General features: G+C 40.8%; 1 protein-coding gene across 1 annotated transcript; it reads right to left on the bottom strand.

The window, feature by feature from the left end:
* Positions 1–10,456: 10,456 nt before the first annotated feature.
* Positions 10,457–15,339, bottom strand: LOC110901767 (homeobox protein 2-like). The gene is made up of 4 exons (XM_022148550.1): positions 15,243–15,339; positions 12,935–13,537; positions 11,604–11,899; positions 10,457–10,657 (listed from the first exon to the last, which is right to left on the bottom strand). Exons 1-4 carry the CDS (start codon positions 15,337–15,339, stop codon positions 10,457–10,459), a joined length of 1,197 nt encoding a protein of 398 aa, XP_022004242.1.
* Between the last annotated feature and the right edge of the window lie 2,650 nt (positions 15,340–17,989).

The raw sequence follows: 17,989 nt of genomic DNA, 5'->3' as shown, positions 1-17,989 counted from the left end.
ATTTTCTGTACTTCGTTTCTTAGAATGAAATGAGTACTTTAAAATTTTGAGGAAATCAAGAGTGATTACTTGAAAAGGGAGAATCACAAGAGCAGCTTGTAAAGAACATAGTTCCTTGATGTAGGTATCATAGGAAATGCCATACACGCATGTAACCACAATTGTACATCAGAATTGTGAACAACAATTTTTTTATAAACAAAACAGATTGTTTCACATTACAAGAAAAACAAAAGAAACAAAAGCATAAGATTAGAACAACAACATCTTCTAATCACCCAACTGCTCATCCATGGGTCAGACTTGTATTGACAACCTTTGGTTACTTGTTCCTGAAATAGCCCGTCTCGCCGTAGTTGTACCAAGTACCAGACGGTAAACGAGCTTGAGCAGGGTAGACTTGGGGTTGGTTTGGACCACCTTGGATTGGGTTGAAACGACAAGCATTTTCCAGGTGACCGAGTCGTCCACATAATGCACACAGACGACACTGCAGGTAAGCTTGGTGAGGTACATTACACTTGTTGCACATCGGTGCAATACCGGCATAAGGTTTCCTGGCAGGTGGTTGAGCAGCAGCAAGATTTGAAACAACTTTGTTTTGGATAGCAAAGCGGCTTGATCGGAGTGTCGCGCTCCGGTCAAAGATAATATTTATATGCCCTAATTACCCTTAACAAATAGCTAGTGGTAGCAAGGGGTCGAACCACGAAGAGTATGTGGTTTGTGTGTGGATTCGATTGAATTGTCAAGAATGTCACAACTTATGAAGCTTACTAGAATGTTTTTGTATTTTTGTTTAATTGAGAAATGTGAATTTAGACTAAGTGAATTGATTAAATTGATTAACACTAATAATTAACGATTATGAGAAAATTGGATACTAGAACAATAATAATAAAAAGGAATCACACCCGGTTTCGGTAATTGCTAACCTAGGATTTCTACAAGTTTTAGCTTAAACTCAAATGCATATGATTAGCAGATTTAGTGTACCGTGACTTAGGTGCTAATAGCTATCAACGTCCCGAAGAACGGACAAGAATACACTTTCTAATCAACACAAGTAAATCCTAACCACGACAATGCACAATTACATATCACCATTTCGCAAAGTCATAACTTTTAACATCGTTCGACAATTTACGAATTCGTAACAAATGTAGCACTATTGTCAAAAGTTTTAAAAATCAAACACAAATTGTCACTATGTTAAAACAAGAACAATTCGAAACCCTAGAATTAACAACTACCTACACCGGGGTGAAACCGAGATGATTAGCCGCTCATGGTTGAAGAAGCTTGATCACCGGATGATTGGAACGCGAATGAAGTCATCTTGAAGCTTGATGGATGAAGGAATGATGGATGATTAGGGTTTGTGGATGAGGATGGTGAGTGTGAATGAAGGATGGAGAATTAGGGATTGAATGGTGAATGTGAATGATTGATGGTGATGATCTTGATTAGGATGATGTAGTGATGATGAAGATGGAATGGTAGGTGATGGATGGTGAATTGTGGCTCCAAGAACAAGTTTTCAAACTCCAAACTTGTGTAACTCCTGAAATCAATACTCCCCAGCCAATAGAAATCGAGCTTAACCCCATTATTCACCCAACTTCGCGTTTCAGTAAATGGTAACCCGTCGCCGACGGGCGTTCAAAATCATGAAATCAGCCGACGGGTTATTAATCTGTATACGCGTGTTTCCGGCCGACGGGAGTTTCCAGCAGCCGTCGCCGACGGCTTGGGGCCCATCGGCGACGGGCTCTCCAGCATGCTTTCCTGATTCTTTCATTTTGTGCTTCCAGTTGATCCGTAACGTATCCCGCTGCTCCGGTTCTCGACCCGGTGACTCGTAAAGCTCCCAAAAAGCTCCTTAAACTTCGTTAAACCTGCATAACACAAATCTTATTAAAAGTAGGCCATTCAAGATTGACACTTATGTAAAAACACAAAGTTACACACTAACGAAGACCGATTTTCAACCACGTATCACATCCCCACACTTGTCTTTTGCTTGCCCTCAAGCAAATCTGTTTTTCACTTTCACGTGGGTCGAACAACGGATACACATCCCATTCCCGAGACAAAGGTTAAGGTCTATTGTCATACAAAAGTTCACATTTTTTACAATTTCCACGTATTTACCGGTCAAGTGAATAATCACATATAATAATGGTTATCCAAGATTAACCCGCCCGTAAAACTAACAAGTCATGCATACCCCTCACAATGTTCTCTCCATTCGGTTTATAATTCGGCTAATGTATATAATGTATTAGCACTTCAATCAATTAATCGCTCAAAACCGGTTAGAACACGTACCCGCATAGGCTTGCAACTCAATCATTCTCCACCACCGATCACGAATACTAAGCACAAGTCAAAAGGTCTTTGAAGGGTTGTAACGGGGCTAGGCTAAGGGTAGGGAATAGGATATTTTAAAGTGGCTAAGGTAATGAAAATTCGATTTTTATTACAAAACAACTATTCTAACATAACTAACTATAAACATCAAAATACAAGGCAACAACTTTAGCCTTTTATTCAATAACTAAAAACCAATGTTGTAGAAGGCGCTAGGCGCTAGTCGGGCGGTGAGGTACCGCCTAGGGATTAATCGGGATTAATAGGGATTAATCGGAATGGGATTTTTATATGTATTTTTTCAAAAATATATATATATATACCCAATTATATAAAAATAATACTTCAAAATTCACATAAATACTTCAAGTTTCAGATAGTATGGTTCGATTTTGACCAATTTTGACCGCCTAGGACCGATTTTGACCGATTAATATAGTCCGATTAATCCGATTTTTGACCGCCTAGGACCGCCTAGGTACCGCCTTTGACCGACTTTGACCATGGCCGATTAATTGACCGACTAGCTCCAAATTAGGTAGTAAGTGGCCGCCTAGCGCCTAAGCGCCGATTAATCGGCCGCCTAGGCTGATTTCTGCAACACTGCTAAAAACACATATTTTTGGATTTTCTCAATGATTTTTCATTCTTTTTAGCAACATTTTCTGTTTTTTTTTATATATAAATCACAACTATACAACTTAAATTCCTATAATCGAATTTTCATCACACGGGTTTAAAAGAAAAGGTTTAAAGTTATGGGCTAACTGGGTTGACAAACGAAAGGATTAGGCTCAAAGTGGGCTAATAGGGGATTCATTTGGGTAAGGATAGATAAATGGTGTAAAATAAAAAGGTTTACCTAATGCCTTGATCATTCTCGTGCTTGTATTCGGTCTATGGTCTCGAACGTATCAAAAGTTGCAAGTTCTACAATACATGACTAATGGTCCACTCAAACAAAGAAACATACATATGTACTTCTATGATGTAAAAGTGGCTCAAAACCTCACATATATAAAGGGTATGGTATGTGACATGCATAATATGCTAGTTTCTTAGGCAGATTATTCCCAAATAACCACCCGCTAAATACCTGTCATGTTATGAATTCGAACTTGACCATGACAAAAGACCAAATGGGTTGTGACATCCCTCGTTGACTTAGTTACTTGTGCTTTAAGATCGCTTTTGAAACCAGACATTTTTGAAAAATTTTTGAAATTTTCCCCCATCCCCACACTTGAGGCAAACATTGTCCTCAATGTGTAGTGTTTAAATGAACGGGTCAAAAACTAAAACTTTTACTACTCCCCCATCCCCACACTTGAGGTAAACATTGTCCTCAATGTGTAGGAACTAGAGTTTTAAAAATGCACAAGGGATGTGACACGACTAACCTTCCCAACATTTCACCCCGGAAAATATAATACAAAATACAATCCACTTATTCCTAACTAAGAATCAAAGTAAAAAGAAACACATGCACCTGATTTTTGTCGCTTGATACTCATATCTCCTTTGTCTCTTCATAAAAACGGTTGTCCCGCGAACATATTATACCTACAAATTCTAATCCTTGTGTAGAAGCATGCTTCTCAAAACCATCAAAATTTGTTAGTTACCTAGTTCTACCCTTTTTATGAAACATATTACCAAGCCATGCGTTATTTCACTTCGATTTATGTGGAAAATAATTTACAACAACAACAAACCTAACTCACTTTCGTAGGAATCACGGTTGCATTTAGTGTATGCAACAAGCCCTTTTAAACCCCCCAATAGCTTGGGAGGACGAGTAGGTCTCGTGAGGGTTATATAGAGAACACACCCACAACGTTCATTTAACTAGGCAAAAATTTAAATAAAATGAAACAAGAAAAAATGAAAACAAAATGATATACAACAACAACAACATAAAACATACCATACCTCTACCGCTGATATCTTTCGTTGGGATCAACTAGCGGGTTTGTCTGGTATTGATAACCAGTGAGGGCCTCGAACATCTCCCTATAGTTATCGAGGGGACTCTGCTCCCCTTGAGGCGGCGGTTGGTATGGAATCGGGATAAAGCTAGAGCCTACCGCTTCGGGTCAATGAGGAGTCGGGTCAGATGGGCCTTGTGGGTGGGGAAGGTCGGGGTAATTGGTCATTTGGTCCATCCCGAGTGTTCGGCATATGGGAGACCAGCCTGATAGTCTCTTTGGTGTCGCTCCTGGTCGTGGAGCACCTTGGCATTATTAATAGCCATTTGTTGAGGGACGTACAAGGCACTCCAGCGGCGTCGTTCCAACTCTCTTGCTTAATTTTGACGCGTTGCCTCTGCTTCTTCCCATGCCTGTCTTCGGGCTGCCTCATCCTCCTGCATCTTCGCCAACTGTTCCATATGTGACCTCTGCATTGCTTGGAACAGTTGTTGCTCTTCCACAAACTTATTCATTCTCTCCCGATGGGCTGCTTGAACTGCCCAATACTCATGCATTGGGGGTCCCTGTGCCTCCTCCCAGGCTTCCCTCATTCGGTTATACTCTCGGCCTTCACCTATGCAAGCAGAGACATTGTCATATATCTCTTGTTGTCCCCGATCAAAATTTTTGTAGGAGGGCACCCGTCTAATGTTCACAAAGCCCGCCACATCTGCATTAATTTCCCTATGCGGCCGCATGTATCTTTGTCTTGGTCTTTGTGGACCAGAGGGTTCAGCTTCCTCCTCTTCATCACCCATCTCTTCATCTTCTCCCGATTCCGGTGGTGCCCCTGAAGTAAGAAACTCATACTTATGCCCCAACCTGTCGGTCACAACATACTTGTTCCCCGAGAGATTTACCTCTATTTTCCAATTCCTCCTCATCGAGGCCTTGCTAACTTCTTCCAACGGTTTATTCACCCATAGCGACTCTGGTGGAAGACAATTTTGTTGAACGATCATGGCACTAATGAGGCGTGCATATGGGATGAAACGCCTCTGTGACGATTCCCGAGTAACCCATGTGTTCATCATCACTATGTGCCTCCAAGATAGCGTAGGAGTCCCGTATAACAGGGAATGTACCACCCTACAATCACTCGCTCTAACACCTCCTCAATCGCCAAACCTCACCAAAACATTCTCGAGGGAAATCCCTTGGAGAATCTTTCCCTCAATCGTCATTTGGTTTCTTTTGGCTTCTCCCCCATCATTGTATGGTAAGACAGCCGCTGTCATTTGCTCGGGGTCATCAGTGTTCATGTGATTATCCGAAAAACGCTCAATGGGTGGGTAATCGTATGCTTGCACTCCCAAGGAGTCGAAACGCAATACAATTCATTGTTTCGAAGGACATTGTCATGTTCCCTCGGGTAGTCTTTCCCACCAATTTCCACTGCGCTGGAGGATCATTCTTGTTCATGAGCTTCAAGGTTGCTAACCATTCACACACTTCCGCTAAATATATCCGTGAAGTGTTATCTTCGCACCAATCAAGGACTCTTTCCCAACCTAAACGTTCGAACATCTGCACAATCCCAATCTGTCGAAATTCTTCCACATTCACAACCCGTTCACATAAGACCCTTCTTGGAACTGAAGTGTTCACATTGTTTACCATTTTCCACTTCCAAAACTTAGCCTCCAACTTCCTATCCTGATAACCCGATAAAAGTTTGTTTTTCTCTTCATCCCAAACCTTGGCGCTTTTGCTATCCCTAAACTTCACCCACTCCCAGTCCTGCCTATACAATCTCGCATCATTCTCTTCCACGGAGCTTAGCTGCTCCCACTTCTTCGGTATTAAACCGGAAGAAGAACCAATTCCCGATGATGAAGCTTGCACTGTAGTCTTTTGTCTTTTACCACCGGCTATAACTACAATCACAAACAAGCAAAACATCAATATAAACCCAAACCATTACTAAACTCTCAAACTTTGAACATGATATGTGATGTTGACATTGTTATTAACAAGTGAATGTAAAATCGCATTTTTAAACTTCCATAGTCGCTCACTTTATCATATACTTATCAATTTCTTGTTAATCTTACAATTTCTTATAATTTCAACAATATATTCAACATCACCCTCATGTTCAATCATGTTCGTAACAAGTGTAGTCACTTCACTATGGTTATAACATGCTCAAATTCCATCCAAAGCAACTAATCTTACTCAAAATCATGCTAGAACAACATACATTGTCTAAACAACCTACTCTTAAACTAAAAAGTTTAAAATTTCGGAAGAAAAACACTACATATATGATAATCAAGCATAAAATTAAGGAGAATCCATACCTTTGTGTTGTTGGAACAAGAAAAACTGTGAAAAGATGTAAAGCAAAGAGATTGATGAACACCCCTTCAAAAACCCTAAGTAACACGCCCAGAAATTTTGCAAAATAGCAAGAATTGATAAAAACCGTGTTAGGGGTTTTGTTCCACTTGAAAAATCACGCAGGATAGACCCAAAAATCAGGCGATTTGGTGGAGATTTGAGAAAGTTATGAGAACTTGAAGGTTTTAGGGTTCTTGATGGAATAATGGAGAAGATGAAGTGAGTGAGAGGTTAAGAGAGAGAGAGATCAGGAATTTTGTGGTTGTAAATGGTGTGTAAAGAATGTGGGTCAATTATGTGGTAAAAATTGAGCTTGGGTTATGTTGTAATGAGATTTGGAGAGGTTTGGTTCGGTTTTAAACACCTCACAACGAAGCAGCACCTGAGCCCAATCGACTACCCGTCGCCGACGGCTGGTACCCCGTCGCCGACGGGTTGTGTAAAATGGTCCCGGGTGCCGACGCCTTAAGTGTCTAGATACGGAGGTTTTGTGCCGACGGGTGGTTTCCAGTGCCCGTCCCGGACGGGTTTACCCCCGTCGCCGACGGGTTCTCTATAATTTTTTTTTTTCAAAAACTAGGAGGATTTTTAAGGCTTTTTAATAAAGGGAATATATACATTTAAAAATCCTAAAAATTATTAAAAATCTTTTTGTAATTTTTTATAAGTTAAAATTTAAAAATACCATAAACCGTTAACGGCCCTACCACCCCCCGAAAATCGTGTATTGTCCTCAATGCACATAACAAAGCCTAAAAACATACCTTGTGTCTTCATGACCCGTTCGGAATGTCCGACTTCACACAATCAAGAGAGATTAGTATGAAACGAAAACAATTAACTTCAAAACACACAAACAATTAAATAATTGTACATAACTTTACACAAAATGTTACCGGTCCGTATCACTCGACCTCATAAACCGGGATGCTTACCACGAAGCTCACCGATTCCTTGTTTTCATCCACTTTCTCGTTACCATCAAGAAACGGTTTTAGCCGATGACCATTTACCGTTTGTCTTATCCCATCCTTCGGGTCCTCGATAGTAACATCACCCAATTGTCCGACCCGGGTGATAACATAGGGTCCCATCCATTTGCTCCGGAGCTTTCCGGGAAAGAACTTGAGCTTCGAATTGTAAAGTCACACTTTTTGGCCAACCTCGAACTCTTTCTTTCTCAACTTGGCATCATGCGCTCTTTTCATCCCATCCTTGTACTTAGACGCGCATTCATATGCCATTTCCCTTAGCTCCTCCAACTCGCATAACTTGAGTTTCCTTTCCTTACCTGCATCATCATATTGAACATTAACCTCTTTAATAGCCCATATTGATTTGTGCACAAGTTCAACCGGTAAATGACAGTTTTTACCATAAACCAACCGGTAAGGTGTAGTGCCAATAGGTGTCTTATGTGCCGTACGGTAGGCCCATAAAGCATCGTTCAACTTAATTGACTAATCCTTAAGGTCCGCCCGCACGGTCTTTTGCAAAATCTCTTTCATTTGCCTATTTGACACCTCAACTTACCCGCTTGTTTGCGGGTGATAGGGGGTAGCAATCCTATGGTCAATACCAAACCGTTTTAAAAGTTTCCCAAACCGAAATTTTTTAAAATGAGATCCTCCATCACTTATGATGACACGAGGAATCCCAAAGCTTGAGAAAATATTGGTTTGAACAAAGTTACACACTACGGAATGGTCGTTTGTCTTGGTGGCTATTGCTTCGACCCATTTTGAAACATAGTCAACGGCCACCAAGATGTACAAGTTGCCATAAGAATTGGGGAATGGGCCCATGAAGTCAATACCCCACACATCGAAAACATCGACTACAAGGATTGGTTGCATGGGCATCTCATCCCTTTTTGAAATACCCCCTATTTTCTGGCACTCTATGCAATTCTTTGAAAACTCATTAGCATCTTTAAAAATAATAGGCCAATAAAGGCCACTATTCAACACTTTATGACCCGTTTCGTGACCACTAAAATGGCCACCACACGCAAACGAGTGTAGATGCTGCAACACGCTTGGAATCTCTTTGTCATCTATGCATCTTCTGATCACTTGATCCGCACACTCCTTCCACAAGTGCGGTTCTTCCAACCGATAGTACTTGATTTGGGACATGAAGTGTTGCATCTTCCGTCTATCCCAATGTGCTGGCATATCACCTGTAACAAGATAATTGACAATGTTAGCATACCATGGCAATTTATCTAATTTCATTATGTGCTCATCTGGGAAAGACTCATTGATATCTAAAGACTTCGGATCCTCTTCGACCATCAACCGGGACAAATGGTCCGCTACCACATTCTCGGTACCCTTTTTGTCCCGTATCTCCAAATCGAACTCTTGAAGCAACAACACCCATCGGAGTAACCTCGGTTTTGCATCCTTCTTCTCCATAAGGTACCTAACTGCAGTGTGATCAGAGTAAATAATCACTTTACTACCCCATATATAAGACCGAAATTTATCCAATGCATATACCACCGCAAGTAGCTCTTTTTCGGTGGTGGTGTAATTTAATTGTGCATCCGAAAGAGTCTTATTTGCGTAGTATATGGCAACGGGTTTCTTATCGACCCGTTGTCCCAACACGGCCCCCACCGCCTAATCACTTGCATCGCACATAATTTCAAAAGGTAAAGACCAATTTGGCGATTGCAAGATTGGGGCCTCAACGAACTTCTCTTTCAAATTGTTAAAAGCATTTTGGCAATTTTCATTAAACTCAAACGGTTGGTCTTTTTACAACAAATTACATAAAGGCTTGGCTATATCACTAAAACCCTTAATAAATCGCCGATAAAACCCCGCGTGACCTAGAAATGACCTAACACCTTTAACAGTCGTGGGATACGGTAAAGTAGATATGACTTGTACCTTAGCACGATCAACCTCTATTCCACGACTTGACACCACATGTCCCAACACTATTCCCTCTTGAACCATAAAATGGCTCTTTTCCCAACTTAGGACCAAACTAGTTTCGACACATCTTTTTAACACTCTATCTAGTTGGTCCAAACAAGCCTCAAAGATGACCCAAAAATTGAAAAATCATCCATGAAGATTTCCAAAGACTTCCCCACCATATCTGAAAAGATACTCATCATACACCTTTGGAAGGAGGCGGGGGCGTTACATAATCTAAACGGCATTCACCTAAATGCGAAAGTGTCGTAGGGACAAGTAAACGTGGTCTTTGCTTGGTCTTCCGGATGGATGGCAATTTGGTAATAACCAGAATAGCCATCTAAGAAACAATAAAATTTTTGTCCCGACAATTTCTAAACTATTTGGTCAATGAAGGGTAAAGGAAAATGATCTTGGAAGTTGCGGTATTCAACTTCCTATAATCAATGCAAATTCGCCACCGGTTACCGGCTGAGTGGCTACCTCTTCACCTACGTCATTTTTGACGACTTGTATACCCGCTTTCTTGGGAACCGTCTGTGTTGGGCTCACCCATTGGCTATCCGAGATCGGGTAAATGATACCCGCATCGAGCCATTTCAGCACTTCTTTCTTCACCACCTCCCGCATATTCGGATTTAATATCCGTTGTGCATCTCGAACGGGAGTCACATTCTCTTCTGTGATGACTTTGTGCATCACCACCGAGGGACTAATACCCTTCAAATCCGCAATAGTCCATCCAATCGCCGCCCGATTGGTGACCAACACCTCCATCAACTTTTCCTCTTGCTCCACGGTTAAATTTGATGCAATAATAACCGGGAGTGTATTGCCTTAACCAACATAAGCATACTTAAGATGCTTCGGCAATGCCTTCAATTCAACTTCCGGAGGCTCTACTAAAGACGGCTTCAATTTAGTGTCAATGCTCTCCGGTAAACTTTCGACTTGGTGCGTCCATGAGGGTTTCCCTTCTCGAACCACAAGCACCTCCAAACTCTTCACTTCCTCGTCTATGCTTCTTTCCACCTCCACCTGTGACCTGTCAAACATATAACAATCCTCCATTGTGTTTTCCTCATTCACAACTGTGTCGCAAAGAGGTATACACGTATCAACAATGTCTGCCATATAGCATTCATCATCAACTGGAGGGTTCATAAGTCCGGAAAAAACATGCAACCTCAACCTTCGGTTTCCAAATGTCATGTCAACCGTTCCTGTTCTGCAGTCAATTTGAGCATTTGCAGTTGCTAAAAACGATCGACCCAAAATCACCGTAGGTTGTTTTGTTGGGTCCTTGGCCACGTAATCAAGTACTAGAAAGTCCACCGGATAGTAAAAATCCTCGATTTTCACTATCACATCCGAAACAACTCCACGAGGTAGTTTGGGTGTCAAATCGGCTAACACCACTGTGGTGTTTGACGATTGAAGTGGACCAAACTCGTATTGGTCATACAAACTACCCGGTAGAATGCTCACGCTAGCACCAAGATCTAGAAGTGCCCGGTTGATTTAAAATCGCCTACTTGAATTGAAATGATAGGTGCACCCGGATCTTGGAGCTTAGGTGGAAGTGCACCCGAGAGAATCGAACTCACGTTTTCGGTTAAGACGGTACTTGTTTTATTGCATCTAAAAGAGGTAAGTTGATTTTAACTTGTTTGAAAATTTCCAACAACTCTTCTTGTTGTGGACCTCTTTTATTTACAACCTTCTTTATGGGTCCCTTCAATGCTTCAGGATAAGGGGCGGTATTAGCCTCCACACCCTTTTCCTTAGCCTTGGGGACGGGGATGGTCACAATGGGAGGGTTATTCTTCTTTTTCGAATCATTTTTATTTTGACCCGTTTGACCATTCTCATGCTCATCCTCACTAGCATCTTCCACCACCCCTTTTACAAACTGGGGTGATGGCGGCTTGACACCACTATCTATGACTCGACCACTACGTAAAGAAATTTCATTTAAATGTACCTCACATGTGTTCCTTGAGCTTGACCCTTGATGTTTAGGGTTCACCGTTGTGTCACTTGGAAGCTTCCCCATGCTTCCCCTTATTTGAGCCATTTCCTCCGCGAGTTGGCCCACTTGCTTTGCCAATGCCTCATGTGCTTTATCCCGAATCTCGTTTGTCTTCCTTATCTTCTTAATATCATTGTGAGATTCTTTTATATTGTTTTGAGATTCTTTTTGCATACTCAGCAAAGCATCCATTTTGGCACTCAAATCATCGCCACCGGTTTGATTGTTCGACCCGCTTCCATTACCGCCTTAATTGTTGTAATTTCGTTGGTACCCACCTTGGTAATTGTTGTCCCTGCCTTGGTACCCTTGGTTGTAATTTAGTTGATAACTTCCTTGTTTACCACCTTGATGGTTTTGATATGATGACCCGCTTTGACCTCCTTGATTACTCGATTGAAAATTCTGGTTCATTTGATTTGAAGCATTACCATATCGGAAGTTAGGGTGATTTCTCAAACCCGGATGATAAGTGTTGGAGTTCATGTCATATTGCTTCCTATCTCCATACACTTGGTTGACTTCCTCCGTGTAGTCACTCGGCCCCGTTGGACATTGTTCCGCTCTATGTCCAATATCACCACAATCTTCACATACCTCGAATTGAACCGCATTTACTTCCTTTTTCTTTATTCGAGCCATTTCCCGTTCTAAGGTGGAAATCCGATCTTAGAGTCGAGATCGGGAAGCGACCGGGAAATGGGATGCTTCTTGGCTCGATCGGCCGATTCTTTCTGTTTTGAACGCTTACTTATCTGTTCCAAGAACTCCCAATCATCATCTTCATGGTTGCTTAGAAGGGTCCCATTGTTTGTTGATTCGAGTCAGTTCCATGTGTTGTCATCTAGACCCCGTACAAAGCACTTAACCAACTCCCACTTCTTGATTTGATGATGTGGGCATCTTCGCATCATTTCTTTAAATCTTGTAAAGGCTTCATGCAACGGCTCGCCCGATAATTGGCGGAAAGACCTAATTTCATCACGAGCATCATCGGTCTTCGCCATAGAATAGTATTCATCTAGAAAAGTTTGTTAAATTTCTCCCCATGTGCGGATGCTATTGGCCGGGAGTGTAAGGAACCATTGCTTCTCTTTGTCTTTCAATGAGAAATTGGAACAAGCGAAGTTTAACCTCCTCTAGTGCAAAGTTATGCCCCCTGATTGTGTTGCAAACCGACGAAAATTCTGCCAAATGCGTATACGGCTCATCGTTGGATCTCCCATTGAAATGAGGAAGTATGTTGATGTAATGAGGTTTACAATCAAACATCCTTCGCTCACAAACGATTGGTGAATCGTTTTCGCTAACAATCGGCCTGAAACGGTCATTCACTCCCCGTGGAGGTTGTTGACGACGATAAGGACCGTTAACCTCTTGATCACCCATTCTTCGGTTATCCCTTCTATCATCTCTCCTTTCGTTCCTTCTTTCATCCCTTCTCTCATCCCTTCCGTGATTCCTACCTTGGTTACCTCTTTGATTGCCCCCTCCCACGAAACGAGGAATCCGATTGGGGTTGCCATTATTATTGTTATTATAATACCCGTCATTTCGATTCCTTTGGTTGTTAGTTCGTGGTTGGCGGTTGTTCTCGTAACCCTCATTCCTTCTATTCCCATGACCATAATCGTCATCCCCAACGTAGTTGGCATTTTGATAGCCAAACTCTTCATCTTCATGCCCTCTTGCATTGTAGCCGTTACCCCGATTGATGTATCCCCAATCTTCATCATCGTCCACTCGATCATCATAATAACCCCTATCATCCGAGTTTTCTGTATGAATGCTTACATGTTCCGGCGATTGATAACGGGGAACACTATAAGGTTCATCGTCGGGGATTGCATTCCTCAAGTCGTCGATATTGAAAAATGGGTCTTCATCTGCGGGATTGCCGCGATCACGATTACCTCTACGATCGGAGTTGACATTCCGATCATCAAGGTTGATGGGTAAAGAAGCTTGTCGATGAAGGGTTTGTTGTTGGGGTGTTCGTTGGGTGTTATTGGGATTTTGGTTTCTGAAAGGTGGTGTGGGTGGTCTAGCATTGACGTTACCACCCGGTTGCTCTTGAGGTATGGGTTGGACGTTTTGGGCGGGATGAAAGGTTCCTCGGGATTGGAACTGATTTTGATTGAGGTGTTGGTTTGAGTTGAAATTTTGATTGGCGTTGTGGTTCGCCATTGAATCGGTTTCAATGGTCGGTGTAAGTGGTGGTGTTTGGTTGGTTTGATTAGAAGCAAGAGTTGCTTCTAACCGGCTTGCTAAATTTCTTCTTGTTACCCTTTCGATTTCCGGTTCGTAGACTAAAGGTGAAGTCCTCCCGGAGTTCCGCGTATGCATGCACTACCTGTAACCTGCACAAGTAACACACCCCGCGTAACAAGGAAAAAGACAAAGTACAAGAAAAGAAATTATGCAATTTAAACAGTGAATCACACAAATTCAAACAATATCCAAACACAAAGCGCACGCACTCCCCGGCAACAACGCCAAAATTTGATCGGAGTGTCGCACTCCGGTCAAAGATAATATTTATATGCCCTAATTACCCTTAACAAATAGCTAGTGGTAGCAAGGGGTCGAACCACGAAGAGTATGTGGTTTGTGTGTGGATTCAATTGAATTGTCAAGAATGTCACAATTTATGAACCTTACTAGAATGTTTTTGTATTTTTGTTTAATTGAGAAAGGTGAGTTTAGACTAAGTGAATTGATTAAATTGATTAACACTAATAATTAACAATTATGAGAAAATTGGATACTAGAACAATAATAATAAAAAGGAATCACACCAGGTTTCGGTAATTGCTAACCTAGGATTTCTACAAGTTTTAGCTTCAACTCAAATGCATGTGATTAGCGGATTTAGTGTACCGTGACTTAGGTGCTAATAGCTATCAACGTCCCGAAGAACGGACAAGAATACACTTTCTAATCAACACAAGTAAATCCTAACCACGACAATGCACAATTACATATCACCATTTCGCAAAGTCATAACTTTTAACATCGTTCGACAATTTACGAATTCGTAACAAATGTAACACTATTGTCAAAAGTTTCAAAATCAAACACAAATTGTCACTAAGTTAAAACAAGAACAATTCGAAACCCTGGTTAACAACTACCTACACCGGGGTGAAACCGAGATGATTAGCCGCTCATGGTTGAAGAAGCTTGATCACCGGATGATTGGAACGCGAATGAAGTCATCTTGAAGCTTGATGGATGATTAGGGTTTGTGGATGAGGATGGTGAGTGTGAATGAAGGATGGAGAATTAGGGATTGAATGGTGAATGTGAATGATTGATGGTGATGATCTTGATTAGGATAATGTAGTGATGAAGAAGATGGAATGGTAGGTGATGGATGGTGAATTGTGGCTCCAAGAACAAGTTTTCAAACTCCAAACTTGTGTAACTCCCGAAATCAATACTCCCCAGCCAATTGAAATCGAGCTTAACCCCATTATTCACCCAACTTCGCGTTTCAGAAAATGGTAACCCGTCGCCGACGGGTCCCACCCCGTTGCCGACGGGCGTTCAAAATTACGAAATCAGCCGACGGGTTATTAATCTGTATACGCGTGTTTCCGGCTGACGGGAGTTTCCAGCAGCCGTCGCCGACGGCTTGGGGCCCGTCGGCTACGGGCTCTCCAGCATGCTTTCCTGATTCTTTCATTTTGTGCTTCCGGTTGATCCGTAACGTATCCCGTTGCTCCGGTTCTCGATCCGGTGACTCGTAAAGCTCCCAAAAAGCTCCTTAAACTTCGTTAAACCTGCATAACACAAATCTTATTAAAAGTAGGCCATTCAAGATTGAAACTTATGTAAAAACACAAAGTTACGCACTAACGAACACCGATTTTCAACCACGTATCAATATGTCAACCAAATGTCCCCATCGTCCACAGTGGGTACTATTGAAGCAGGGTATGAGATTTGAATGATGACGGTTGCATCAATTGCACCATGGAGCAGCTCCCAAGTACGGCTTCCTAGTTGGTGGTGTTGCCACTTGGCTAAGTCCCGTTTGATTTGGTGCAACTGCTACAGGTTTCTTTGAAGCCTTACGCTTCCTTGATTTTGGTGAAGGCTTGACTTCTGCTTCTTTTGGCGACTCTTGAGTGGCTTCCCCCTGGAGATGATACATGGCAGTAGCTAATTCAACAGTCTTCAGAACTACTTCGCCTATTTGCTGAGCAAACTTGGCAGTCTGCTCGGATATCTGGGCGTCATTGCGATGTAGAGACATTCTAGAAGAAAAATGAAAGACATAGGAAGAAATAAGTGAAATGCTATCGAATAATCAAAACAGAATGATAACGCATAGAAATTGCGATCATTTGTTTGTTACCTAAGGCAAACAAATGAGACGGTGACTAATCAAAGTAAGCGAGTCATATTAATGTATCGCGAAGACATGCTTTAGCCTATAAGTGGACACTCACCCCAAGAGTTCCCAGGTAAGAGTGACTGGTCCGATTATGTGGATTTGTACGAACACTCTAGCCTTAGACAGAAAACTCAGAGTACAGGCATCCACTTTTTCAGATTGCATGTGTTCACACTATAAGACCCAAACCTTGACGAGATTTAAAAAAAACTCGGAAGGCACTAAGCCAAAAACAAATCATCCGAAAGGGCGGGTGATTATTTTCAAAATCGTTTTCAAAACCTAGTAATCAATCATCCTAGAACAGATGATTGGTTTTCAAAGCGGTTATGAAATTTATTTTCTTATTGTGGTTGTCGCCTAAGGATAGGTGACAGTATTGTTTTAAGATCTAAACACAAGGATCTTGTGTTAGGGTCCTAGGAACGTTATAGACTAGGTCAAGGAATTACTAATAACCTAATTCCCTATAACCATGAGCTCTAATACCAACTTCTCTGTCACACCCCGACCACGTAAAACAACAAATCGTGGCGGAATCATCGGGGAGTGTTGTAATATAATCGTTGTTTCATAACACATGGAAATTTAAATGATGTTTTATTGATTAAAAGAAGTTACAATGTCTTAATATCAAAGAAGCATAACCTAATTAACTAGTCTTGCATCTTTTATTGTCACTAAGGCCCAAGTCCGCCTACGTGTATCTTGATTAATCCTATGCATCATTTCTTGAAACACATGTGAAAATAGGTACGTCAGCATAAAAATGCCTGTGAGATACATAGGTTTTATTGATTTAGGATTCATGACTTATAAGTTTAAAGAAATTTTTAATGAAAAGTAGTCATGAATCTTGTTTAAAATGTTTACTTTCATAAAACGTTTGAAAAGCGATAATAAAATCAGATGATGTATATATAAAAGAATAATGTATGGTTAAACAAATAACCAAGTAAAAATGAGTTTGTATTAAGTTATTTGTAAAACAATGTTTAAGTGAAAATATGTTGTAAATATAATATGTATAAACTGAAATGGTTTAAATAACGCTACGATATGTAATACCATAAAAGCACTTATATATAGGAAGTACCAGCGGCGTATCCACCATGCTTTTATTGTATTACACATGTCTCGTTATTTAAATCACTTACACAAACAAACCACCAAATGTAATGTTTAAACAAGTGTTGAAATGTATAATCAAAAGCCTATAGTTAAATGTAAGTCATGTAATGTGTAAACAAATGTTATGTATGGTAAGTAATATGTGACTACTTAAACCAATTGTAAAAATGTACAAAACAAAGTATTTGAATAAATCAAAGTTATGTTTTGTAACATAAATGCATGCTTTACTGATACAAACACTTATGTGGTAAATGTATACATTCAAGCCTTGAGACTGTAGGATAACCTTAGAGTAAAGGTTATCAAACTGTTTTCGGATTCAGTCATTCCTTACATCCAAACAAACCTAGGATATCAGGAATGGGAGTTGTCAAGTCCTATGGTACCACTACTTACTACCGAGCGGCGTAGCTAATGTTAATGAACGTATTTTAGTCCCGTTGAACAAACCAAATGTCATACCAAATGTAAGCATGTTATGAGAAAACAATGCACTAAGTATGCTAAGTTAACATACAAAGCAGAAAAGTCGTGTAAATCAATGTGCTAGCATGCTCAGTAAACATACATAGCAGAAATGTAATGTAAAACAATGTGCTAGCATGTCAAGTAAACATACATAGCAAAAGGAAATGTAAAACAATGTGCCAGCATGCTAAATAAACATATATAGCAAAACATAATGAAATCATGTACTATATGTGTACTAATGAACATAGCAAGTATAATGAAATCAAACGAACTTCATGTTTACCATAAACTGGTCAATGCAGAAAGTCAAACAAAGTTTAACTTTCGTGCT

Source organism: Helianthus annuus, chromosome 13, assembly GCF_002127325.2.
Source record: "Helianthus annuus cultivar XRQ/B chromosome 13, HanXRQr2.0-SUNRISE, whole genome shotgun sequence".
Taxonomy (NCBI): domain Eukaryota; kingdom Viridiplantae; phylum Streptophyta; class Magnoliopsida; order Asterales; family Asteraceae; genus Helianthus; species Helianthus annuus.
The sequence above is the reverse complement of the archived record's forward strand: the minus strand, read 5'-3'. Positions and strand labels throughout refer to the sequence as shown.